Source organism: Dioscorea cayenensis, chromosome 14 (assembly GCF_009730915.1).
Source record: "Dioscorea cayenensis subsp. rotundata cultivar TDr96_F1 chromosome 14, TDr96_F1_v2_PseudoChromosome.rev07_lg8_w22 25.fasta, whole genome shotgun sequence".
NCBI lineage: Eukaryota > Viridiplantae > Streptophyta > Magnoliopsida > Dioscoreales > Dioscoreaceae > Dioscorea > Dioscorea cayenensis.
Window position 1 is genome coordinate 19,435,437 of NC_052484.1, and position 14,200 is coordinate 19,449,636.

At 34.5% G+C, this 14,200-nt stretch overlaps 2 protein-coding genes across 3 annotated transcripts; both read right to left on the reverse strand.

Annotated features, from left to right (window-relative positions):
- Positions 1 to 3,088: 3,088 nt before the first annotated feature.
- LOC120275698 lies at positions 3,089 to 5,964 on the reverse strand. Of its 2 annotated transcripts, none has more exons than XM_039282369.1 (4): positions 4,165 to 5,964; positions 3,852 to 4,073; positions 3,623 to 3,742; positions 3,089 to 3,545 (listed from the first exon to the last, which is right to left on the reverse strand). In XM_039282369.1, the coding sequence occupies exons 1-4, from the start codon at positions 5,359 to 5,361 to the stop codon at positions 3,456 to 3,458; spliced, it is 1,629 nt and encodes a 542-aa protein (XP_039138303.1). In that variant the 5' UTR covers positions 5,362 to 5,964; the 3' UTR covers positions 3,089 to 3,455. The 2 variants fall into 2 exon arrangements, with proteins under 2 accessions (XP_039138303.1, XP_039138302.1); XM_039282368.1 differs by having other exon boundaries at positions 3,089 to 3,551.
- Positions 5,965 to 9,440: 3,476 nt separating this feature from the next.
- LOC120275679 (ultraviolet-B receptor UVR8) lies at positions 9,441 to 13,805 on the reverse strand. The gene is made up of 6 exons (XM_039282343.1): positions 13,146 to 13,805; positions 11,921 to 12,130; positions 11,722 to 11,832; positions 10,822 to 11,190; positions 10,577 to 10,684; positions 9,441 to 9,852 (listed from the first exon to the last, which is right to left on the reverse strand). The coding sequence occupies exons 1-6, from the start codon at positions 13,482 to 13,484 to the stop codon at positions 9,511 to 9,513; spliced, it is 1,479 nt and encodes a 492-aa protein (XP_039138277.1). The 5' UTR covers positions 13,485 to 13,805; the 3' UTR covers positions 9,441 to 9,510.
- Positions 13,806 to 14,200: the final 395 nt, after the last annotated feature.

Sequence of the window (14,200 nt, forward strand, 5' to 3'; positions counted from 1 at the left end):
ATTTTTTCGGCAAGAGTTTTGATTGTTTTTCATTTTCGTTTGTGTACATAATCAAAAGCAATAATATTGTGTTGAAGGAGATTTTTTGATTGTTTTACAATTTCATTGTGATGTCCGAGCTCGATCCACATTTGTCTAGGGACGGCCGGGTTTAATTTTTGAATGTAAATATTGTTATTTACGTTTAACTATCGATTGTTCTATTTAAGTTTCAAAGTTTATGTTTAAATATCAATGTTTTACGTTTTAACTTCGACGGTTTCTATTTAAATTTCATCTTTTCTTTTTTTAAATTTGGCGTTTGTTTATGAAAAAGCGATTTTCATAAATAACGAGCAAAAATGTCTAATAATATGTGATAGTTTGTGGCGAAACATATGTAATCGAATATAAGTTATCATTTATGCTTAGTTGGCGATAGTTTCTTTGCGGATCTACGATTGTGTCCGCTGACTCGTGGTAGTGAAATGAGTTTTTAAATGATTAGCGTCTTCAAAAGCGTTGTCCCATGCGAAACGACAAAACTTCGAAAATGATCTAACGAGTAAGGGAAGGCCTACTAAATCGTCGCGGTGGCCTTGAGGTGGGACTGATCACGCTCGTAGAATCCGAATACCTACTAAAAATCATTTCGCTTTAAAGCTGAAACTGGATATATTTAAACGAGACATAACGTTTTTAAACGAGACTGATAAATTTAAAGCTGAAACATTTAAGCTTAAACAAAAATCGTATAATTTTTAAAAGCGGAAACAAGGACATGATAATAATAGTTGAGAAAAAAACATAAGTTTTAAACAAAAAGCGGGATAATTAATCAATAATTAACTTATACAACTATGTTTATGTTTAAATATCATTGTTTCATTTTAAATTTGGGTTTGTTTATGAAAAACGATTTTTCATAAATAACGAGCAAAAATGTACTGATAATATCGCGATAGTTTGTGGCAAACATATGTACGAATATAAGTTATCATTTATGCTTAGTTGGCGATAGTTTTTGCAAAGATCTACGATTGTGTCACTGTTTCAGTGGTAGTGAAATGAGTTTTTTAAATGATTAGCGCCTCAAAAGCGTTGTCAGAGCGTGCGATGACAAAACTTTAAAAATAATCTAACGAGTAAGGAAGGCCTCACTAAATCGTCGGGGGTGGCCTTTGAGGGTGGGACGGATACGCTCGTAGAATCCGAATACATACTAAAAATCATTTCTGCTTAAAGCGAAACTAAAATATATTTAAAGCAGAGACATAACATTTTAAAGCAGAGACTGATAAATTTAAACGGAAACATTTAAGCTTTAAACAAAAAGCGTATAATTTTTAAAGCGAAACAAAGACATGACAATAATAGTTGAGAAAAAAACATAAGTTTTAAACAAAAAGCGGGATAATTAATCAATAATTAACTTATACAACTATGTTTATGTTTAAATATCATTGTTTCATTTTAAATTTGGGTTTGTTTATGAAAAGCGATTTTTCATAAATAACGAGCAAAATGTCATAATAATATCGCGATAGTTTGCTGAAAACATATGTAACGAATATAAGTTATCATTTATGCTTAGTTGGCGATAGTTTTTGCAAGATCTACGATTGTGTCACGCTACGTGGCAGTGAAATGAGTTTTTAAATGATTAAGCGCCCTCAAAACGTTGTCCGGCATACGATACAAAACTTCGAAAATAATCTAACGAGTAAGGAAGCGCCTACTAAATCGTCGAGGTGGCCTCGAGGGTGGGATGGATACGCTCGTGAGAATCCGAATACTCTACTAAAATCATTTCGCTTTAAACCGAACCTGGATATATTTAAACAGAGATAACATTTTAAGCGAGACTGATAAATTTAAACGAAACATTTAAGCTTAAACAAAAACTCGTATAATTTTTAAACGAAACAAAGACATGATAATAATAGTTGAGAAAAACATAAGTTTTTAAGCAAAAAGCCGGGATAATTAATCAATAATTAACTTATCAACTATGTTTATGTTTAAATATCATTGTTTCATTTTAAATTTGGGTTTGTTTATGAAAAACGATTTTTCATAAATAACGAGCGAAAATGTCTGATAATATGTGATAGTTTGTAGCAAACATACGTAATCTGAATATAAGTTATCATTTACGCTTAGTTAGCGATAGTTTTTCGCAAAGATCTACGATTGTGTCCGCGACTCGTGGTAGTGAAATGAGTTTTTTAAATGATTAGCGCCTTCAAAACGTTGTCCGGCATACGATGACAAAAACTTCAAAATGATCTAACGAGTAAGGGAAGGCTCTACTAAATCGTCGAGTGGCTCTTTGAGGTGGGATCGGATACTGTCGTAGAATCCGAATACTCTTAAAATCATTTCGCTTAAACCGAGACCCGGATATATTTAAACGAAACTCGATAATTTTTAAAGCGGAAACATTTATGTTTAAACAAAAAACATGATCATTTTAAAGCGAAGCGAGGGGACGGAGACAGGATAAAAAGTCTTCCAAAGTTTGTTTTGGAAAATAAAAAAAGAAATGTAAAAATGTTAGAGCATGATGTGATTGGACGCTTTTTCCCACCAGTTTTTAAGAGCGATGATGGAATTTCACAACGTGGGACCCAATCCAAGTGACCTCAAAAGGGTAAAAAGGAAGTAAAATGATAAAGGAAGGGTTGTCCGTGGTATTCATAACTTGCAGGGGTTGTTTGGGAAATTTTAAACAGTGTAAGGGGTAAATAGTAATTTTCCCTAATATTTATAATCCCAAAAAATATATGATTCCAAAAAAATAATTTAATTAATTTTTATTTTAAATTTTAAAAATTTTAAAACTATCCTTAATTCTTATGCAACATATGTATTTTGAAAACAAGCAAAATACATGCAAAACTTTTTTACAAATAAATGGACAAACCTTTTTTACAAATTTCACAAAACAATAATAAATGGAGTGATGAAAACAAGCAAAACTAAAACTAAGCACAAACTTTGACAAACGGAATTTGAACAAACAACACACCCTCAACCCATACATGCAAAACCATCGAAATTAGAAATAAAATAAGGTTACACCCCATAAATATATATAAACAATCAATAACTTGAAAAGTGAATGAATTTAAGTGAACAAATTTAAAAGGTCATGCACCCTTTTATGTGCATCATATGTATATATAAAGCCTTCCGAAAAGGCTCATTATCATAAGAACAACTGATAAACATCAACTGCACATGATAGTCTGAGTAAACTAGAACCTACATTCCTGTCACACATAACTGGAATGCACAATATCTACACTAAAAAAACTTTGTTGAGTTTGATGACATTTTTTACATGTATCAACCTACAAACATGTAACACATGAGAAACTGCAGGTCTTGTTTTGTATCTGGCAGTGTTTGGAATTACCTGAAGAGTGGATCAATAAGATGAGCATTGATCTAGCAATTGACTGAACTGATAATCAGAGCTCTCCTGCTCCTCCAGCGACGTATTCAGCACATAGTTCTTCAAGCCGATAAAAATATAACAGGTTTAAAGGAACCACAATTTCCTGTAACTGAAGTAAAAGCTAATAAGAAATTGCTTTGGGTGTATTGAATACTAGTTGAGAGGTTCTATCCATCAAACCTGGACATTATCGGCTGAATCAGAAGGAAAATGGAGACCGGTAGAGCATTTCTGGAGCACCTCGGGATTTTTCATCCATGCCTTGTGTGCCTCAATGGTTTTCAGTTTATATAGGAACATCTGAAACAAGGATTTATGTCATAAGAAGGTAAGATTATAACAGTAGTGGATGTTTACATCAAATGCATATGAATAGTACTATGAATCAAACAACTTAAGTAGCAAGAACCTCAGAAAGAGAAATGGACGGTTTCTCTAGTTCTTCTCCAACAGTATGTATTCCAGTGCCTTGACATTCTGGGCAAAGAACAGAAGAAATTCCGTTTTTGTCAGCAATTTTTCTTTTGCGCCTCCTGGTGGTTTTCTTTTTGGTTGACTGATCTGCCCATATTTCAGTCTCACAAAGAAGGATCCAGTGTATCAAACAGGAGGCATGAAAGAGATGAAAAGCCTGCACCAAAATTAAGAACAGGTAGTCTGTCAAATAAATAGCACAAGTTAAATTAAAGAAGAAGTGTGTGACCTTCAAGTGAAGTGCTCACCCCATTTGTATTTCGGCTGCTACAAGCCAGTTTACCAGTCTTCAAATTCAACAAAGTGCCAACATCCTTCTCAGGAAGCATTGGCTGGCCACATATGTCACACATTCTTTCAGCAGCTAGGCGCTTCTGCTTCCTTAACTCTTTCCTCAGAGCCTTGCTGGATGAAAATTTTGAAACTTGATGCTCATGAGACCCATTTGAAGTGCAGCCATGCATACCAGAACAATCTTCACTAGAGGCAGCACAAGAGTCTTCAGGGTCTGAAAATGATTTTTTTCCTCTCTTCCCCGGACTTTCACAATCATCAACTTCTGAGCAAGAACCAGGGGAAAGAAGAAGCTTCGGCTCATCCAATGTCCATTTTCTACCCAAATCATATGTGTAAGAGAAAATAACTATACCAAAGTCACACTTTGGCGACTTCAGAAACAAGTCATTCTCATCAGAGCTGCCTTCTCCTAACCAAGCACACCATATCTTACCAATCCTGTTGCCAATAACATTGGTCTCATAAACTCTAGAAGCAATATGCCCAAAACCGATAAAATGGGCATTCAAATTTGAAATTTCATCCTTATACAACACGCCAGGGATTGACATGCAAATATCCTTATCATAATTCTTATCCATTGCAACACCGGCATAACACCTCAAAGGCTTTCCATGGCCATTCACAAGAAGTTCAGTACCGGGGTTTCCATCAGCATCATCATGCTCACATATACTACTGCCATTTTTCATGCCAGGATTACAACGCTCATCATTAGAATTTGAATGCCCATTAGCATTTGAAGTGACCTCCTCTCCATTAACATCCACACCATCGCAAGCATCTCTAACAACCAAAGCCATATCACTCTCGGAATCAGAACACACAAAGCTATGATCTTTCTCATGAGAATTTCCAAAGAACAGCACACCATCACTGAAAGGCCATGGTACTGGTCCAAACAAGGTAAGCTTCGCAGCAGCATATCTCCGGGCATGCAGATTCCCTCCGAGGTGATCAAACAGGACAGAGTCATTGAAACACTGGGCGAGGCAGAGCGTGCAAAAGAAGATGGACCTCTTCCCAACCTGCCTCAACTCGACATAAACATGGCCTTTAACCTGTATATCACGAAGAGTCGCCCTTGCTGCTACTTCTCTAAGATTCAAATTCCCTTCTTTTCTAATGGCCAACTCTCTTCCCGCCATAATTTGATAGTTTCATAAGAGAACCCTATTTCTTCTATATACTAGTGTGGAAAATACTGAATTACAGAGTTCTCAACTAATTTATATGCTGATTATAAAAAATACGCAAGAGAATAGATGTATTCGAACATTGCCAGCCATCAGAATGCAGGAAATCCCTATATTGGCTCTTCAATGAACTTTTCAAGAATGAAAATCCAAGAACTCCCCAAAATCACAACCAAAGACGATAAAAACCCGCGAATCAAAGCCAAATCCCTGTTCAGAATCTCAAGAAACCGTAAGAAAAACTTAATTTTGAGGTATCGTCGGACAAGAACACTCACAAACTCGAGGAATACTTTGACGCCGGTACTTCGTGCCCGCTGGAGCCACAACCTTGGATAGAAGGAGAGACAGATCGGCGGAGGAGATCAAATACGACTCCATGAGCACCGCCATGATCTCAATCGCTAAATCCTCTTGATTTCTCACAAGAGTTTGGATCGATTGATGGAAAGAGGGAAGCAAATTTGAGAATTTGGGAACTAGGGCTTCAAAATTGGGATGCTTTGAGAATCAGGAATATGCCGGGAAAAAATTAGGGCAAAATTTGGATAAGACCCACACGTCCTTATAGAACCTTCCTATCTTATCATTTCAAAATAAAAGGATCTCAACTTTTACATATTTCCCCCTTTAATTTTTTTATTTATTTTTTTCATTATCATTTTTCAAAAACAACCTCCACTGGAAAATTGTGCCTTAGTACAATAAAATATAAAGTATATTTATTTTTATTTTGTGCTGCTTATTTAGTGACATGTTTTTTTTTCCTTTCTTTATATATTTATTTTAATTTTTTATTAAATTATATTTTTAATAATTATATGTAATTTATTAGAGTGTTTTTTGGGACTTTAGTATATAGATTTTGTATGACTAATCTGAATATTTTTTAATAAATAGGCGCTTTTTTATTTTGTGCTGCTTATTTAGTGACATGTTTTTTCCTTAATTATTTATTTATTTATTTTTGTTAAAATATATTTTTACTAATTATATCTAATTTATTAGAGTTTTTTTAAGGGACTTAGGTATATAGATTTTGTATGACTAGTCTGAATATAATAAATAGGTGCTTTTTCCCCCTAAAAATCCTACTTAACTTGACTCTTAAATGAATATGGAAATTGATCGTATATTAAATAGATTGAGTTAGGATAAAAATCATTTCTACCTTCCATAATTCACAATAATTTATTTTTATAATTATTTGAAAATTGTATAATCCATTTATTTTTTAAAAAATAATATTTTGCAAGAAAAAAAGGATTTTTTGATGGGAAGCTTCAAATAGGTTGGTAAAAATTAGGTTATACCAAAGTAAATTTTGAAATATTGTGGGAACTGAAAATAAATTTTAAGTTATTTGGGGGGTTATTGAGCAAAACCGCCACAAAATAGGATACGGTCTGGTGTTCCTCACGTTAGTTTGCACCTCCCATAAACGACAAAATTTTCAGGGCATTTCGGGAAATGAAAGCGTTGAGATTCTTAAACGTAAACAAATCCTGCGGGACATTAGAACGGTGAGAAGGACCCATGTTACTTTGATTTAAAGTAATGGACGGTTGGATGTTAATCAGGTGGATATGAAAGTATGATTACCGTTGGATCTTGAATGGAAGGCCAGGATGATTTTAGTTTGGTGGATAGTAGCTTTCTGCCAGGATGACCTTGTGATTTTTTTATTTAATTTTATTTATTATAATATTTATCGTGAGTTCATAATTAATTAGACACTAAAATATTTATAAAAATTAAATTGTAAAAAATTCGTCCAACAAAACCTTCATTAACAAAGAAATTAAATAAAAAATTATAAATTCAAAATTACTTGCATACCCTTGGACAAAGTCATAATTATTAATATGATAATATTTTTTATACAGGTTTTAAATGACCAAATATAATCGTAATTGAGATTTGAATTATAAAAAAAAATAAACTAACTACATAGATAAAACCAAGTTTTGAATAATGTTCAATTTAAAAAAAAACAAAAATAAAGAAAAGTAAAATAAACATATAATTTAACAATTCACAGAGTTAAATGTCAAGTGAATTGTTGGACTGAATATATATATATATATATATATATATATACAAACATCAACATAATATCTCAATACATCTCTATCTTTATCAGATAGAAAATCAGTGGACAATAAATTTATGATTTATTCATCAATAAACTTATGATTTATTCATCTATTAAATTAAAAAAAATATCAGTGTCAATATAACCAAAAAAAAAAAAAATCATTAACATATATAATCATCAACCATTTGTTTCATTTGTATTATGTTAGTTTTGAGCATTAATTTTTTTTTAATGAAAAATAATAAATACATGTTACATTCTCCCTATCATCACTGAAATGAATACTTAACATTAAAAAAAAATTGGTATCAATAGACAGACACATGTCAACCATTGGATAGCCCAATGGTATGACATCAAAGTGTAAGGGGAGGTCATAGGTTCAAATCTCTCCCCTGTACTGTTCATACGCTATTCACCCGGGATTCCTATATTATTCTCATATTGTACATATACTGTACATCCGGATTTCAGTACTGTTTAGTACTGTTTCCATTCATAAAGAAGGGCGCTTGTCGTCTATTATTCAAAAAAAAATAGACAGACACATCATTAATTTATTTAATTTAAAATTTTACATTAAAAATTTTGGTAATAATAGAACATCAGATCATTAATATATTTAGCCAAAACTACTAGATTCAAATGATTAACAGTATTAAAATAAAAAAATCTCATGTGAAATGATGAAGGTTAAAATTTTCATTCGAGAAATTAACTCACGCGCTATAGAGATTTTTAAATAATAATAATAATATGTTTAAAAAAAGAAGAAAAAAAAAATGGAAGATATTTGGTACAAAGAGAACAAACACTTTATTTTATTTCGGATACTACAATTGAAAATCCAAAAAACAAAATAAGAAGAAGAACTGAAGCACAACTCACTGGCATAATAGATCTATACAAGTCATAACATAACTAGTAATATATATGGAAATAGAATAAATAAATATATATATAAAGAGAAATGAAAAGTTAGTGATCAAGATCTGAGATGCCGGACCTTGTGCCATCCTTTCTTGCAAGTGTTGCTCACAACCTTGATCCCTTTCTTGAACAGATGCTTCAATTCCTTGGCCCTGTTCTTCACTTGCTGTTCAAATCCTGCCATGCCAACCACTTTGTTTCCAATTAATTTGATATCTATCTATCTATCTATCTATCTATCTATATATATTTCCAATTCTAAATTCAATATAAATATAATTAGTAATCACAATGAAGAAGAAGAAGAAGAAGTAGAAGAAAAAGAAAGAAATAAAGAATGCCAGATTTGATAGCTCTTTTATATGCTGGACTTTCGGAAAGGAAGGGTAATACGTGGAGTGAGGTCACTCGTTGTGATTGGCACTTATCCGGTTCTTCAGCAACTGAGGATAAGAATTTGGTTTTTAGTTTTAATAATTTATCTTCTATCTTTATTTTATGTTATGCAGTGGTGTTGATTATTTATTGCTTGTTTTGGATGAGCCAAAAGAAACCATGTGGGGATATGCTTTATGAGCTGTTATTTTAGTTCATATAGCAAGAGTTGTAAGGATTGATTGTCATAGTTTGTTATAACTATGATTAATTTTATGTTGAATGAATTATAAAAAAGCATTTTGTTTGATTAATTAAATATAGTAGAATCTAAACGGTTGATATTGAGTGACCTTAACTTCAGTAAAGAAGATAAGGATTTGAAAACACATGGTAGAAATTTCACTCAAACTTATAAAATGAAATCAAGCATATTCAGTGACAATTGAAGTTGACTTGATGTAATGTGATTATTCATTACAGAGTTTCCCAATTTTATTCAGTAGCACAAACAAACACAACTGCAAATAACTACAGTTTCATTTACAGATTGCTTTTTCATTCTCTGACAAACTAATTTTTCAAATTAACCTTCTTATCTAACACAATTGAGATTTTTATTAGCTATTGAGAATAAGATGATACTGATACAGAAAACTGAAGCTAAACAACAAGCACAATTACTTCAAAATAGTCAGTCATCCACTTTGTGCAGCAATGGCCATGTTATCAATTGCTTTCTCAAGAGCAATTTCAGTAGGTTTCAAGCATCCTCTTAAGCATTCCTGACCAAGTTGTGCCCTTTCATTGTCGCCCAATCCGAAGACGAGACCTCTGTTTGTGACTGCAACAGTATGGTACAAGCCTGTGCTTATTTGAGAGACATGATAGGGCCTCAGGCTATCGAGAATTCGTGGCTTCATTACTTTGTCAGAGCATCCCCTGTCCAAGAAGCCTAAACTTCCAAATCCCATCCAACCAAAGGCAAACACAGCTCCAGCATCTGTAAGGACAAAGGTTTTCCTCTTCCTAGCACACACCTGTATATGGTCATGGAAAATGGAAGTTAAAGAACTTCACTGGATAACTTGCTAAAAAAGATCTCTATTGTTTACATTGAGAGATGATACATTCAGGTTAATGCTCCACAGCCACAAATAACATGCATCAATGCCATTCGAGAAGCTTGTTAGTAAAGCATAGTTCTAATAATATATCACATGTTGGCATTTTCATTTGAAATGAAAGTACTACAAAAGTATACATATAATTCCAATATTTTAATGGTGCAGATATTCAATATAATTAGCAAATGAAAAAAATAATAATAATAATTGAGGTGCACATCACCATTCATATGGTAGAATAATTTACATGACAAACTATGGTGCATCAACTAATAAATGAATTAGTTAAATTTTTAACTATATGGAGTTCCTCACAATTAACTGAATTCCCCTTGTGTTACTGAAATTGTATATCTACTTGGCTTCATTAGAATAAGGGTATCCTCCTAACAAAAGCTAATCCCTAAAAGGTGGCACAGTCCTCAGAAGGCACCACACATTTTAATTTTTCTAAACTAAAAGTCAGAGGGAGGATCCCCAAAATTATCCCATTTATTGTTAAGAATGAGTTCCTCCAGAAAAGAAAGAAAACATTATCTTGTTCTTCTTGGCATGCAACTTCTTAGACAATCTTTATATTTTACAACTAAAGCGGACTTTGTCAACCAAACCCAAAGTAACTGGAAAGATAACAAACCTGCACAGCCAAATGACCCTTAAGTCTAATCAATAATTCTGGGCTAGTCTTATCATTCTCATCACCATGGCCAAGTGCACCACAGTAGCCTCTACCCCATGTATACACCTGCGAAGGCCAGTAGTAACTTGATCAATTCAGATAGTAGCAAACTGTCAATGGTTGCCTTGCAGTTGAAAAGGCAAAAACTATGCTTTCATCCAGAACTTTCAACAGTGTTCAAAGATGATAAATAATGTACTTACAAATCCATTGGAGTCGAGTGCAACTGCATGTTCATCTCCAGCAGATACATGAACCACATGAATGTTCCTCCTTTTAAATGATTGAATGGCACGTGGAAGAAGCTCATCATGTTGATCTCCATGACCAAGGCAGAAATTGGTGCATGAACCAAAAGAATAAACTGTGCCATTATCAGTGACAGCAAATGTGTAACTTGCACCTGCAGCAATCTGAACAACACGACCGACACTTGCAAACCATGCAACCTTCTTAGGAGTGGGCCTGTCTAAAGTGTCACCAAGACCAAGCTGGCCATGTGTGTTACTTCCACAAGAGTAAACTTCACCTTGGGCGGTTAAGATCACAGTAAAACTAAGCCCAGTGGCAACCTGAAAAAGCAAATGTTTCAATAAAAGTATATATGCATTTGAAATTAAAGCTAAAAAAATGTCAATTCAACTAAATTATATCTTGCACTAAGAATGTATGAATAATACCAAATCACATTTTCAGTCATTGTTTCTTAATGATGACAAGCAAACAGGAGGCACCTGTGAAACCCAATAAAGTACTGTTTCCTGAGCTCTTTGAAGTTATGCTCTTCACAGCAAGTCTTATGAAATAAGAAATTTTTAGAGATTAAAAACAATGGCCGAGAATTCTTAGGATCATAGCTTGAAATAGTGCATTTAACTTATTATCACAAAAATTGGGATGAAACTCAACCAAGCAGCACAACAATTATGTTTCTCTGGGCAAAAGTTTTAGAAATATGACAACTGTTGAGCTTAAACAAAGGTGAAATTATTATTTTTTAATTTTTTTTTATTTTTATTTTTAAGCTTGAACTCTAGCACATGCCTAATACATCTCCTAGAATTATAGAATACAAGCATATGAGAGAGAAGCTTATACTATACCTGCTTGCAGGGAACCCCTTTAAGAGTTTCAATTCGGGTGGGCCTGAATATGGTACGCCGCACTTCCCCATGACCACAACAAAATGAGGAATTATTCCCACATGTGAAGACCTAGAAGAAAAGGGGAAGAACTGCATAAGTTATAAAAGTCATTTTCATTAAGCATAGGTGTGTTGCAAGTTCCTTGAAATGCAATTACCTCTCCAGACTGCATAACAAACGCTGCATGGTTGTGAGAAGCAGAAATGTGAAGCACGCGTTGTGAGGGGAAAAAATTAATACGACTAAATACCGCACAATGTTTTGTATCAGGACCATGACCAAGTACACCACATAAACTGGATCCACAAGAATAAACTGAAAAATCATGGATCAAAAGTGTATGGTAACTTCCAGTGGCCACCTGCATCTGAATAAATAAAAAACCTTCAGCATGCTTCATACATAAAATATAAAGTCAAGGTACTTGAGTTCAATAAAAATGTGGTTGCAAATCATCTTTACATTTGGGTAAAATTGGCATGGAAGAATGTTGTTTTTTTAATCATGTTAGTAAGTCAGGTGTCTTTATCTGAGATCACATCTAACAAAGCAACAACATCCTGAACAACAACATTAAAGAAGAGATGCATACAACCATCCATTATTACTTCACCTATAATCACTAGGGTAAATACTGGCTGCGGATTGTCTAAAATCCATATTACAATAGAACTATCAAAATTTCCACAAATATGGAGAAACCACTGATTTATGTACAAGTTGTGGCGGCTGCTTGTCTTCAATAATATTGCTGAAATTGCTAATTGATAATCAAAAGTAAACAAAATCTTTCTCAATCAGATGTGTTCTGTAAAGATTGTGAAACCACATGCATGGTGATAGCGATAATCTAGCAGCTACATGAAAATCGGAACATCTTAACATCTTACTTGCCAATCAGTAGATTAAGACAAATGATCCTATGCATTTCATTGTCTAATCCAATTTGCGCAATATGTTCTGTTTGCTGCACATTATAAAGACTGCCACAAAATCTAAAATTTGTGAAATATTAAAAGTACTAATAAAATCTATATTTCCTCCACATAAATTTAACCATATACAACATTCAGCCTTGTTTTCTAACTCTACCGAATCAATACAGATGCCAAATTTATTGGTTTTCAGCAAATAAACTTTTACAGAGCTTGCTTAGGTTATCATATCATCCAACATGCTAAGTTGAACTTGAACATAAAATGAACTAGTTTGTTGATTGCCTCTATTCATTCTATATTTTATATACTATGACAACAAGCTATTCGATAATCACACAAAGATTATTTTTTTTTTTAAAAAAAAAAAAAGAGCATCAGCTAGTTCCAAGCGAAAGGTTGCAAGCAAACCCTGAACCACAAGAAGTGATATCAAAGAAGTAGTACATTGCCTGCTGATGTCTCAACGATGCCAGAAGACTGCTCCACGGACTGCAAGAACCTCAGAACCTTCTTCCAGTTTCCGCCACACCGATCAAGCAGCTCCTTCTGCGCACTCGGTGCCAAAGCCGCAAAAATCAAGTGACTTTCGCACGAATGAAAAGCTGCAAACTCCACCATCGATCGGAAAGCCTTCGGGAGAACTCCATTACTCCCTCTAAACATCCGAGACGAAGCCTCCAAGCTGGCAAGGTCAGCAGCGGCGAGGCGGCCGGAGCTCAAAATCTCCAAGACCAAGTGCGAAGGCAGCTCCTCAATCGTAAGGGGGCGGTTCCGATCGGCCATTGCAGCACTACTATAGATCGGAAATTGGACAAGGATCCCAAGAAACCCTAATTTCAGAGGCCAAGTGCTGCAAATAGAGAAAGAGATAACAACGAGCTAATAAGAAGACGTCCGACGGGAGAAGCATGCAAAAGAGAGGAAGTCGAGTTTCCAATTCGAGATCTAAAGGAGGAGGTGGAGATCGAGCAAGGAGAAGAAGCATGAGAAGGATTGGAAGTGAGAAAGAAGAGGAATTAGGGCTCGTAATCGGGACGATTTCTAGGGATTCAATCGCGCATTCGAGATCGATTTGGGCGAATTTGGGGGAGAAGAAGGAGATGTTTCGCGTTTTGGAGGCGCACCTAGAAAACGAGTATATAAACTGGACAAATGTACACGTGGCTTTCTTTCATTGGTGTGAATTTTGCAAGTGGGAGTCTTAACCAATGAGAATTTGACAAGTGGGTGAGTGAGATGAATTTGGTTGGTTGGTTCGTGGAGGAAGGAAAAGAAGTCAAGAGGGGAAGGTGGAATCTAAAGGCACCGAAAGATCTGGAACGTCCGTTGGTGGGAGCAACGCGGTTGCCGACGTTGGATGGGTTTCTAGTGGGAGTGATGCTGACGTGGACCCCATTTTTTTCTTCAAGGTTAAGCAAATTGGTGCACCGAAAAGAGACTTGGGATGGTGACCCGGGATATTGGGTTTGTTTTTTAGGGAAGCTGTTCCTTAGCATGCC

What these genes read in the sequence shown, in the direction of transcription:
- LOC120275698 (XM_039282368.1), bottom strand. Translation starts at nt 5,361, where the DNA reads ATGGCGGGAAGAGAGTTGGCCATTAGAAAAGAAGGGAATTTGAATCTT. An exon ending in CGTCCATTTCTCTTTCTGAG is followed by an intron (nt 3,743 to 3,851) that starts GTTCTTGCTACT and finishes TCCTTGTTTCAG; the next exon opens with ATGTTCCTATATAAACTGAA. An exon ending in ATTCAGCCGATAATGTCCAG is followed by an intron (nt 3,552 to 3,622) that starts GTTTGATGGATA and finishes CTTTTACTTCAG; the next exon opens with TTACAGGAAATTGTGGTTCC.
- LOC120275679 (XM_039282343.1), bottom strand. Translation starts at nt 13,484, where the DNA reads ATGGCCGATCGGAACCGCCCCCTTACGATTGAGGAGCTGCCTTCGCAC. An exon ending in TTGAGACATCAGCAGGCAAT is followed by an intron (nt 12,131 to 13,145) that starts GTACTACTTCTT and finishes TTATTTATTCAG; the next exon opens with ATGCAGGTGGCCACTGGAAG. An exon ending in AGGGTCATTTGGCTGTGCAG is followed by an intron (nt 9,853 to 10,576) that starts GTTTGTTATCTT and finishes GACCATATACAG; the next exon opens with GTGTGTGCTAGGAAGAGGAA.